The following is a 12714-nucleotide window of genomic DNA, read 5'->3' as shown; positions in this document are numbered from 1 at the left end:
AAGAAAACTTGGGAGAATTTTATCAGCCTCCTCCCTTTTCACAGCTATAATTTTTGGGTATTAAGAAAAGGACAGGCACAAAAATGTCATAAGTACTCATGAGGTTGTAAGGGAAACCACCGATGGACCAGACTACATTAGCAACCACCCCCTTCTCTGTCACAAATTATCTACTGCACAGCTCACTGTATAAAAGTAAAATGGAGAGAGAGCTGTGGTTGAATGGTGAATTAGCTAATGTCCTCCGTGCATTGGCCAAGCACACTATGGCGAGCAGTCATTTCACCTTCTCCTTTCTTTGGTGAATCATTTGTAAACACCAGTCCAAGACTGCAACAAATTATATATTTCCATTGCCCTGGAAAAGTTGTTAGTAATTTTTGGGAGGAAATAAGCTTACTGGACAAGGATAAAAAGTATCATTCCAGGGCAAGAAAATCTCTAAGCACAGCTAGTAAAAAAACAAAAAACAGAAGCTGTAGAAATGTGTAAATGCAACAGTGAATGTGTGCATTCTTTAATTGCCATTACACAAATTTTACAAAACATAGGATTTTAATTAACTACTGGTAAATCCTTTTCTCGTAGTCCGTAGAGGATACTGGGGTAACATTTAGTACCATGAGTATAGACGGGTCCACTAGGCACCATGGGCACTTTAAGAATTTGATAGTGTGGGCTGGCTCCTCCCTCTATGCCCCTCCTACCAGACAGTCTAGGAAACTGTGCCCGAGAAGACGGACATACTTTGAGAAAAGGATATAAAAGGATAGTTGTGAGATTCGGAACCAGCACACACAAACCAGAGGAAAGCTATGCTAACCCAAACAGGAACAGCAACAGTTGAACCAACAATACTTAACCAAGTAACAGTGCAGGAAAAACGAAGCATCGGGTGGGCATCCAGTATCCTCTACGGACTACGAGAAAAGAATAAACCGGTAGGTAATTAAAATCCTATTTTCTCTTGTGTCCTACATGTCAGCTCCTAATTAGCATATATATGCTCTTACACATTGCGCAGCCACTCTCTTTTTCTTATCCCATTTCTCGTCCTTGAACACACACACACAGTGTTCTGTGGCAGCGCATGTGGCAGAGCAACTATTAAATTATACAACCATTGGGTACTGTTTTCCTAGGCGCTTTGTGGCAATATTTTGTTTGTTTCAAATTCTGAAAGTGCCCATGGCTCCTACTGGACCAGTCTATACCCCGTGGTACTAAATGAAACCCTAGTATCCTCTAGGACGCAAGAGAAACATTATATATAGTGTTCATTCTAGGCTGTTTTAGCAGGGTGCCGCGCCCTGCCCTGCAAAACCCGCCCTGCCCTTTATGCGGTGCCCTGCTAAAACAGCCGCCTGCTTTCTGCCCTCCCAGCGTGTAAAGATGCCACGCGCATGTTCACGCTGTGAGAGCTTGGGGGAAACCCAGCACCTCCGTAGGTGCTGGGCACGCCCCTAACAGTGACGCCGCCGGCCGCCCACGCCCCCCGTCTGTGGGCTGAACCACCCACTTGTATAACGTGTAATTGGCCACACCCCCTATTTGCATGGCCACGCACGTTTTTGGCGCGCGGGCTTGTGCCCCTCACGGACCGGCGCCCTGCCCTGCCCGTCCCCTAGAGTGAACACTAAGATATGTTCAACAAGTGAGCACTGTAACTTACATCTTCACCCCACAGAGTTGTTGAAACCACTTTGCCTGATGAATCCATTAAATGAATAGCTCGTTTTGATACTTCTCTGTTGTTTGATTTTATAGTCACCTTAGTGACATCTTCAAAACTCTTACAAATTCCAATGACATCTGCAGAGAAGACAACAGGAGGATAATGAAGAGTCTACATAGACAGAACCTACCTGGCACAGACCAAAAAGTTTACAAACCTAATAGTGTGTCTTTACTCTTGTTTTCAAGCTCAGAAATAGGAACAAACTCAAATTGCACCGTGGGGACATCAGAGGAGTCATCGCAAGGAATAACAGAGGTCTCACTATTGAAAGTCATCTCGTAGTCATTCTTTACAGCCGTATACTGCTTGTTAGCAATCTTTAAAGTTCCTTTTGAAAAGTAATAGACCTAGCAGATGGAGATTGCAAGGACATTACAAAACAGACACCAAACATGACAGCTATAAAAGGAAAACAGACCTCCAGTTTTTTAACCATTGGAAGAGGGGAAAAAAATAACAAATCACCATACCTTATTCATTTCAATAAGAGAGAAAAATTTGTCAGCCTGTTCATTGAAAGCAGTAGCCCGGATCTCACCCTGCAAGAAGACAAATTATATGCGTCAGTGTATGCGCTGCTTGCCTAGTTCCTCGGTAAAGAGGAACGGGCAGAGGTGAAGAAAGTGAAGTCTTTTTAACATTCATTATCTTGCCCAGAAAACGTATGGGAATGCTTTCTGACTGGGTTTCTGTGACCCGGCAACACTTTCGGTCTGTCAGCAACACATTTACAAATTTTACCAGCTATCATGATAACAGAGCACTTGACTTGGAAGCATCTATTAGTAAATACGCTAATATAAATCAATATGCCTGTAGTTAGTGGTAATCAAGATGATTAACTAATTAGCTTATGAAACCACACGATGTGTGGGCTATAAAGTACTTTGTTCCTTACTGATGACAAAGATGTCACCACTTGCAATTGCTGCCCAGGCTCTGGGATGACTCATCCACCCCCTCTGTACCCAGGGCAAGTAGAGCTAATTATTTGATAACAGATTTTTGTTCTTGCATCAGAGAAACAACATCTGCACATAAAAACAATTTTAGTTACTGCGTTTTTTTCTCCTACTGACCGTGAATAGAAGCATGACAAGAACTACACTACTCATGAGAGGTTAAGAGGACAAATGCAAAAACAATGATAATAATTTTATTTCTCCAGCAGAACCCTGTTACTTAACAAGCATCAAACATAGCAGAGGTTTAGTATTACCGCACAAACAAAAGAAACTGAAAAACAGTGAGCATTGTGAACATAACCGGCACAGTGAGCTTAATGCAGGGTTATTTCAGCCAATTTGAATGATACGTTCCACAGGTTACATAACCCACCCACGAAAGTTACAATGCGAGGCAGCCATTTTGGGTGCACTACAGAGGTTACGATGAGTGGAATAGGCAACGCCTAGAAGACATTATACAAAATGGGGAAGTTGCAGTGTACTAAAGGTAGAGGCAGCTCCCTTGCATAGCAATCAGCTCCAAGTATTTTTCATCCCACCCATGGGCATACCAGGTGAGGCAGCCATCTTGGGCGCACTATAAAGGTGGCAATGCGAGAGATAAGACACATAAGGAAATAAGGCCTATGCGGCTGATTGAAACGTATAATATGATGAGCGCTGCTTGCCCAAGGAAGAACCATCCGAGGCAGCCATCTAGATTACATCAGGCAGGGTGTGCAAAACAGTATATAGATTGGGGGGGGGGGGGGATTCAATTGTTTAATTGACGTGAGATCGCGGGGCGATATTCAATTGCCCCTCGTTTTCACAGTGGACACGCCCATGAGTTAGGTTTAGCCGTGTAAAGTAGCAAAACCTCACTAAACGAATGGGCATGGCGCAAAAAGTCCAGTTTGGACACGCAAACGGGTCACTTTTCGTGCCAGTGGGGTAGCGAGCCAAAATGAGGTTCTCACACCCGTCGACAGCATTTAAATCGCTGCCAGTAGGCGCAATTGGGGGCTGGAGGGGGAGAAAACTATTGAATTCACCCTAAATGTTTATACTATACAAATATGATTACAATAAACTTCAAAGAAAGTCATTATATTCTCTTTATGTAAAAGGTCACTAAAAACAGAAAAGGCTGGATGCAATGAAACAATGGAATACCAATGCAGAACATCATAGTGCCTATTTACTGTCTAAACAGAAACAGAAACCCTCAAATGTAATTTAGACAGCACAAAACATGCACAAGTTTACCTAATCTGCACATATCTATAGGCAACTACACAAATGGGTTGAAGATCTGTTAATCATTCCATACGTCTAGATGCTTAAAGACTAAGCTATGGAAACTTGCTTGGTTAAATCACAAATGCCAAGCATTTAAAAAAATTGAGCAATGCTGTTCTGCAAAACAGCTTGTAAACCGTGTGCCTAGTAAGAATGCAGAGCAATCAGAAGTGTGTTTTGTTAATGAGTTGGTACAAAATGTGATGTGAGTATCAGAATTTCAGGCTAAACAGCAATGTCTATGTTTAGAAGATGCAGTTGAAACAGCCTGAAACAGTGACAGATGCAAAGATGGCTCCCCACAGATCACTGTACCGACTCTGTTAAAGCACCAGCTGAACTTGGCAACTGGGATTCCAATGGTGTTTCACAGTAATTCTTATTGCTTCTCCCAAATGACAATTATCTGCTAGTAGTGAGATAACATTTGCAACACCTCTGACGTGTGTTTAAGAAATAATTGAGCATGGTTCTGCTTACACTCTCATCCACCATTTCAATTGAGAATAGCTTCCCTTCCCCACGGGAGTTGCTCCACGTACGAATCTGACCTTTGTTGGTAACTCGAGCACGTATCGTCCACCTGAAAACAAGTCAGATATTTGTGTTTGGTCGGTTATAGTCATTCCATGAGACCCTCACTCTGCTACTGAAAACAGTAAACCCCTCTAAGATCATCAAGGTAGCCCACAGAGGGGTAAAGAAATAAAATAAATACAAAACCACCCCACCCTGAACCTTGCATTCCCCCCCCCTCCCCCCCAACCAACACACTCACATAAGGAAGAGTCTTGCTAGCATAATAAGTAGTTTAATAACAGGGGTAGAGAAGAGCGTTCAAAAGCAGAGGCACTAAGTGTGTGGTACCACAGGAAGCTTTTACAGATTTTAACACAGCCAACAAATCTAATCAATTGTCAGTAGCCTGAAACACACTGCCTTTACTGAAGCACCACACAAGCCGTGCGCTGAGAGAAAATTCAATATTCCAGACAAGGTTTACACTCAAACTACCACAGTGGAAATGGGCTAATGTGCAGATAATATGTGATACATTAATGTTTATGCTGGGAAAGAAGTGGGCAGGAGAGGTCACGTCACTCAGACTGCAGACAGCTTAGCGTGTGCTGGGGAAATTGGAATAAGTAAAAGCCCCAATAATACGCGTAGATTCCTATGTGAGAGCTTGCTGTATCATTGTTCGGATAAGCGACCCCATAAATGGGGGGTACTTATCCCATACAGCAAGCTCTCACATAGCAAGCTACATATATTATTGGGGCTTTTATAAACAAACTAAAAATGTAGTGAGACTGTGACTGAAGGAAAAAGGACTTCCTTCCAACTACTGCTGATATAGCAATCAGACTATAACGCAGTATTAACATTATGTGTCAATTATATTATAAATGGGTTGGTACGGTGTAATCTCAATTGTGTAAAACAGTAACTGTAAGCCTACTAAGTCATAGCTGTAACTAGTAGCAACTGCCTTTTAATGCAAATACCCTCATGGCACGATAACCACTTCCTAATAAGTAAGAGTTGGGATGTAACGTATATTAAACGCAAGATTTTACAACATATATATTATTTTTGGCAGAATATCTGTGACAATTAAAACATAAAATATTGGTTCCATCCTGGAATTTCGGGCAAAGTAGTGAAAGTACTTACTTTGACTGATATGGGTTGAGACTTGCAATTGGCACCACCTTAGACTGAGTACCACCAGGGGTACTGTGTACACCCCCTCCTCCAAATGTTTTAGATAATACTCTGTTCGTAGAAGAGGGAGGCGCTGTGAGGAGGGAAAATCCATAGAAATCGTTTAAGGATGACGACAAAATAAAAACACACACTTAAAGATACTGAATTATCTGAGACATATAGACAGATGTGAGTGAGCGCCTTGTTCAACCTCTAAGTCAGAAACCACATAAGCTTTTAAGCCCTCACAATACAATGAAGTAGAAAATAACTATGTAACCCACAAGGCCCAGAAGGGATTGGGCAAATAAATTCAAGAGCCTTTAAGGGGTCTGGTCCAGAGGAAAGATTACATTCTACACTACGTAGCACTGGCCGCAATGCAGATATTTCTCAACATTCACAAACACAGCATCATGTGCACTGTGAGGCCTAGCATTAAATTAACCTCCAACTACTTAACACAGTACATAGGAAGAACAATGACATCAGACGATACACTAAATTCACAATCAAATATGAATCACGGTCTATTAAGCCCAAACAATTTGGGTATAAATGGCAAGTCACTACATTTTACACAATTCAATAAATTCACCAGCACTGTGTGTAAGCAATAAGAATTAAACAAGTGAAACTAGTACAGAAAACATTCTGTTCTCTATAAAACATTCCATATTGCAGAAATTCATAGCTAACAATGCGGGCAGCAACAATTTACAACAGTAAAACTCAAGTTGCCTGGTAACAGAACTTTTGTATTTTCGCTAAATCCTCTCTCAACCCACTGGGGGACACAGATACCATGGGAATACAGAGCCTCATTCTGGAGACTGGCATTTTAAATAAATACAAATTGCTGAAGCTCCTCCCTCCTCTTGTATCACAGGAACTTAATTATTGCTGTAACAAAGCCCCAAAAGAAAAGAAACAGTGACAAAGCAAAGAGCAGATGAAAACTTTCCAGAACAAGAAAGATAACAGATAACCACAGACTAATAGGGATGAGCAACTGAAAGCTGGAATCACAATGCATAGGTTGGAACAATGGTTTATGTGAACAACGGCCCTATTCCCATGAAAAATCAGGCAATATGATTGAAACACTGCAGGCTGCCAAAATGGCTTAAATGAAGACTGAACCCTAAATAATAAACCAGAAAGTCACCGAGTATAGTGGGTTAAAGATGTTAAAGCTAAATTCAGACCAAACAGCAGATCTGAGGACCTGGTATTCCTCTCAAATTAGGACATGCAAGTAGGCATCATTAATGTCCATGTGCACCATAAATTCATCATGTTCCATGCCCATGATGGCAAATTAAGAATGGTTAGTGCTACCAGGTTTACACAGTATAAATAATTTTAGCATGCTATAAAGAAAAAGTGAAAATGATAACCAAATCACAGATTGCTATAAATAATATGCAAAGTAAAGGGATTGGTTCAAAACTGGGTCTTATATGTGGGTCCAAAGGAGACGGTACACTTGAAATTTCTTCACTGGGTGTGCTGGCTCCTCCCCTCTATGCCCCCTCCCACAGGCAGTTAAAGGTAAAAATGTGAGTGAAGGAGAAAGGACATATATGAGACGCGGAAACATGACAAATTAGATTTATAAACCAGCACACCACTAACATCCAACAACCAGCAAAGGCTGGAAACAACTGAACAGGTAACCACATAAAAGAGAATCTGCAGAAAAGACAACGCACTGAGACGGGCGCCCAATATCCCTTATGGACTACGAGAAAGGGATTTACCGGCAGGTAATTAAAAATAAGAATTTACTTACCGATAATTCTATTTCTCGGAGTCCGTAGTGGATGCTGGGGTTCCTGAAAGGACCATGGGGAATAGCGGCTCCGCAGGAGACAGGGCACAAAAAGTAAAGCTTTCCGATCAGGTGGTGTGCACTGGCTCCTCCCCCTATGACCCTCCTCCAGACTCCAGTTAGGTACTGTGCCCGGACGAGCGTACACAATAAGGGAGGAATTTTGAATCCCGGGTAAGACTCATACCAGCCACACCAATCACACTGTACAACCTGTGATCTGAACCCAGTTAACAGTATGATAACAGCGGAGCCTCTGAAAAGATGGCTCACAACAACAATAACCCGATTTAGTTAGCAATAACTATGTACAAGTATTGCAGATAATCCGCACTTGGGATGGGCGCCCAGCATCCACTACGGACTCCGAGAAATAGAATTATCGGTAAGTAAATTCTTATTTTCTCTATCGTCCTTGTGGATGCTGGGGTTCCTGAAAGGACCATGGGGATTATACCAAAGCTCCCAAACGGGCGGGAGAGTGCGGATGACTCTGCAGCACCGAATGAGAGAACTCCAGGTCCTCTTTTGTCAGGGTATCAAATTTGTAGAATTTTACAAACGTGTTCTCCCCCGACCACGTAGCTGCTCGGCAAAGTTGTAATGCCGAGACCCCTCGGGCAGCCGCCCAAGATGAGCCCACCTTCCTTGTGGAATGGGCCTTAACAGATTTAGACTGTGGCAGGCCTGCCACAGAATGTGCAAGTTGAATTGTGCTACCAATCCCACGAGCAATCGACTGCTTAGAAGCAGAAGCACCCAGCATTGTTGGGTGCATACAGGATAAACAGCAAGTCAGATTTCCTGACTCCAGCCAACCTGGAAACTATATTTTCAGGGCCCTGATAACATCCAGCAACTTGGAGTCCTCCAAGTCCCTAGTAGCCGCAGGTACCACAATAAGCTGGTTCAGGTGAAACGCTGACACCACCTTAAGGAGAAACTGGGGACGAGTCCGCAGCTTTGCTCTGTCCGAATGGACAATCAGATATGGCTTTGTGAGATAAAGCCGCCAATTCTGACACTCGCCTGGCCGAGGCCAGGACCAACAGCATGGTCATTTTCCATGTGAGATATATCAAATCCACAGATTTGAGTTGTTTAAACCAATGTGATTTTTTTAGGAATCCCAAAACTACGTTGAGATCGCCCAGTGCCACTGGAGACATCAAAGGGGCTGTATATGCAGTACTCCCTTAACAACTTCTGGACTTCAGGAACTGAAGCCAATTTCTTTCTGGAAGAAAATCAACAGGCCGAAATTTGAACCTTAATGGACCCAATTTGAGACCCATAGACACTCCTGTTTGCAGGAAATGTAGAAATTAACCTAGTTGAAATTCTTCCGTGGAGCCTTCTTGGACTCACACCCTGGCACATATTTTCACCTAAATGGTGATAATGTTGTGCGGTCACCTCCTTCCTGGCTCTGACCAGGGTAGGGATGACCTCTTCCGGAATGCCTCTTTCCCTTAGGATCCGGCGTTCACCCGCCTTGGCGTCAACGCAGCTGCGGTAAGTCCCGGAACAGACACGGTTCTTGCCGAATCAAGACCCTTCTTAGTATCTCTTGAAGTTCCGGGAACCAAGTCCTTCTTGGCCAAACCGGAGCCACGAGTATAGTTCTTACTCCTCTCCTTCCTATCATTTTCAATACATTGGGTATGAAAAGCAGAGGATGGAACACATACACCGACTGGTACACCGACGGTGTTACCAGAGCGTCCCAGCTATTGCCTGAGTGTCTCTTGACCTGGCGCTTCAGGTGGGACGCCATCATAACCACCTTTGGTCTTTCCCAACGGTTTACAATCATGTGGAAACTTCCAGATTAAGTTTCCACTTTTCCGGGTGGAATTCATTTATGCTGAGGAAATCTTCCCAGTTGCCCACTCCCGGAATGAACACTGCTGACAGTGTTATCACATGATTTTCCGCCCAGCGAAGAATCCTTGCTGTCATTGCCCTCCTGCTTCTTGTGTCGCCCCGTCTGATAACGTGGGCGACCGCCATGATGATGTCCTACTGGATCAGCACCGGTTGACTTTGAAGCAGGAGTCTTCCTAGGCTCAGAGCATTGTAAATTGCCCTTAGCTCCAGTATATTCATGTGGAGAGAAGTCTCCAGACTTGACCACACTTCCTTGGAAATTTTTTCCCTGTGTGACTACTCCCCAGCCTCTCAGGCTGGTATCCGTGGTCCCCAGAACACAGTCCTGAATGCTGAGTGTGCTGCCCTCTAAAAGATGAGCACTCTGCAGCCCCCACAGAAGAGACACCCTTGTCCTTGGAGACAGGATTATCCGCTGATGCATCTGAAAATGCGATCCGGACCATTCGTCCAGCAAATCCCCTGAGATCTGCCGAATGGAATCGCTTCGTAAGAAGCCACAATTTTTCCCAGGACTCCTGTGCATTGATGCACTGATACTTGGCCTGGTTTTAGGAGGTTTCTGACTAGGTCGAATAACTCCTTGGCTTTTTCCTCCCGGAGGAACACCTTTTTCTGGACTATGCCCAGAATCATTCCTAGGAACAGCAGACGTATCGTCGGAAAACAGCTGCGATTCTTGGAATATTTAGAATCCAGTCGTGCTGTCGTAGAACTACTTTAGATAGTGCTCTTCCGACCTCCAACTGTTCTCTGGAACTTGCCCTTTTCAGGATATCGTCCAAGTAAGGGATAATTTAGATGCCTTTTTTCTTTGAAGAAACATCTTTTCGGCCATTACCTTGGTAAAAGGCCCGGGGTGCCGTGGATAATTCAAACGGCATCGTCTGAAACTGATATTGACAGTTCTGTACCACGAACCAGAGGTACCCTTGTTGAGAAGGGCAAATTTGGACATGGAGGTAATCCTTGATGTCCAGGGACACCATATAGTCCCCTTTTTTCCGGTTCGCTATCACTGCTCTGAGTGACTCCATCTCGATTTGAACCTTTTATGTAAGTGTTCAAAGATTTCAGTTTAGACTATGTCTCACCAAGCCGTCTGGCTTCAGTACCACAATATAGTGTGGAAAAATAATACCCTTTTCCTTGTTGTAGGAGGGGTACTTTGATTATCACCTGCTGGATATACAGCTTGTGAATTGTTTCCAATGCTGCCTCCCTGTCGGAGGGAGCCGTTGGTAAAGCAGACTTCAGAAACCTGCGAGGAGAAGATGTCTCGACTCTCCAATCTGTACCCCTGGGATAATACTTGTACTATCTAGGGGTCAACCTGCGAGTGATCCCACTGCGCGCTGAGACTCTTGAGACTACCCCCCCACCTTGAGTCCGCTTGCATGGCCCCAGCGTCATGCTGAGGACTTGGCAGACGCGGTGGAGGGCTTCTTTTCCTGGGAAGGGGCTGCCTGCTGCAGTCTACTTCCCTTACCTCTATGTCTGGGCAGATATGACTGGCCTTTTGCCTGCATGCCCTCATGGGAAAGGAAGGATTGAGGCTGAAAAGACGGTGTCTTTTTCAGCTGAGATGTAACTTGGGGTAAAAAGGTTGGATTTCCCAGCTGTTGCCGTGGTCCCCAGGTCCGATGGACCGACCCCAACTAACTCCTTCCCTTTATACGGCAATACTTCCATGTGCCGTATGGGATCTGTATCACCTGACCACTGTCGTGTCCATGACATCTTCTGGGTGATATGGACAACGTACTTATCTTGATGCCAGAGAGCAAATATCCCTCTGTGCATCTCACGTACATATATATAGAATGCATCCTATTAAATGCTCTATATGAATAAAATATTTTCAGTCAGGGAATCCGACCAAGCCAACCCAGCACTGCATCTCCAGGCTGATGGCGATCGCTGGTCGCAGTATAACCACCGTATGTGTGTATATACTTTTTAGGATATCTTTCCAGCTTCCTATCAGCTGGCTCCTTGAGGGCGGCCGTATCTGGAGACGGTAACGCCACTTGATAAGCGTGTGAGCGCCTTATCACCCTAAGGGGTGTTTCCCAACGCGCCCTAATTTCTGGCGGGAAAGGGTATAACGCCAATATTTGCTATCGGGGTAACCCCACGCATCATCACACACTTCATTTTATTTTATCTGATTCAGGAAAAACTACAGGTAGTTTTTTCACTCCCACATAATACCCTTTTTTGTGGTACTTGTAGTATCAGAAATATGCAACACCTCCTTCATTGCCCTTAACGTGTGGCCCTAATGAGAAATACGTTTGTTTATTCACCGTCGACACTGGATTCAGTGTCCGTGTCTGTGTCTGTGTCGACCGACTGAGGTAAATGGGCGTTTTTAACGCCCCTGACGGTGTTTCTGAGACGCCTGGACCGGTACTAATAGTTTGTCGGCCGTCTCACGTCGTCAACCGACCTTGCAGCGTGTTGACATTCTCACGTAATTCCCTAAATAAGCCATCCATTCCGGTGTCGACTCCCTAGAGAGTGACATCACCATTACAGGCAATTTCTCCGCCTCCTCACCAACATCGTCCTCATACATGTCGACACACACGTACCGACACACAGCACACACACCGGGAATGCTCTGACAGAGGACAGGACCCACACTAGCCCTTTGGGGAGACAGAGGGAGAGTTTGCCAGCACACACCAAAAACGCTATAATTATATAGGGACAACCTTATATAAGTGTTTTCCCTTATAGCATCTTTATATATATCTCAATATCGCCAAAATCAGTGCCCCCCCTCTCTGTTTTAACCCTGTTTCTGTAGTGCAGTGCAGGGGAGAGCCTGGGAGCCTTCTCTCCAGGCTTTCTGTGAGAGAAAATGGCGCTGTGTGCTGAGGAGATAGGCCCCGCCCCTTTTTCGGCGGGCTCGTCTCCCGCTATTTAGTGAATCTTGGCAGGGGTTAAATATCTCCATATAGCCTCTGGGGGCTATATGTGAGGTATTTTTCGCCAAAAAAGGTTTTCATTTGCCTCCCAGGGCGCCCCCCTCCCAGCGCCCTGCACCCTCAGTGACTGCCGTGTGAAGTGTGCTGAGAGGAAAATGGCACACAGCTGCAGTGCTGTGCGCTACCTTTAGAAGACTGCAGGAGTCTTCAGCCGCCGATTCTGGACCTCTTCTTACTTCAGCATCTGCAAGGGGGCCGGCGGCGCGGCTCCGGTGACCATCCAGGCTGTACCTGTGATCGTCCCTCTGGAGCTGATGTCCAGTAGCCAAGAAGCCAATCCATCCTGCACGCAGGTGA

The 12714-nt window shown here is 44.6% G+C and overlaps 1 protein-coding gene across 1 annotated transcript in view; it reads right to left on the bottom strand.

The window, feature by feature from the left end:
• Positions 1-12714, bottom strand: part of RPA1 (replication protein A1) — a 167972-nt gene that overhangs the window by 37504 nt on the left and 117754 nt on the right. The window contains exons 7-11 of the mRNA XM_063956115.1: positions 5665-5788; positions 4468-4570; positions 2209-2277; positions 1893-2085; positions 1673-1812 (exon numbers count right to left, since the gene is read on the bottom strand). Coding sequence (XP_063812185.1) covers positions 1673-1812; positions 1893-2085; positions 2209-2277; positions 4468-4570; positions 5665-5788 — 629 coding nt within the window. The remainder of the gene's footprint in view (positions 1-1672; positions 1813-1892; positions 2086-2208; positions 2278-4467; positions 4571-5664; positions 5789-12714) is intronic.

The sequence above is a fragment of the Pseudophryne corroboree genome, chromosome 2, assembly GCF_028390025.1.
Source record: "Pseudophryne corroboree isolate aPseCor3 chromosome 2, aPseCor3.hap2, whole genome shotgun sequence".
In the NCBI taxonomy this organism is placed as follows: Eukaryota; Metazoa; Chordata; class Amphibia; order Anura; family Myobatrachidae; genus Pseudophryne; species Pseudophryne corroboree.
The sequence above is the reverse complement of the archived record's forward strand: the minus strand, read 5'-3'. Positions and strand labels throughout refer to the sequence as shown.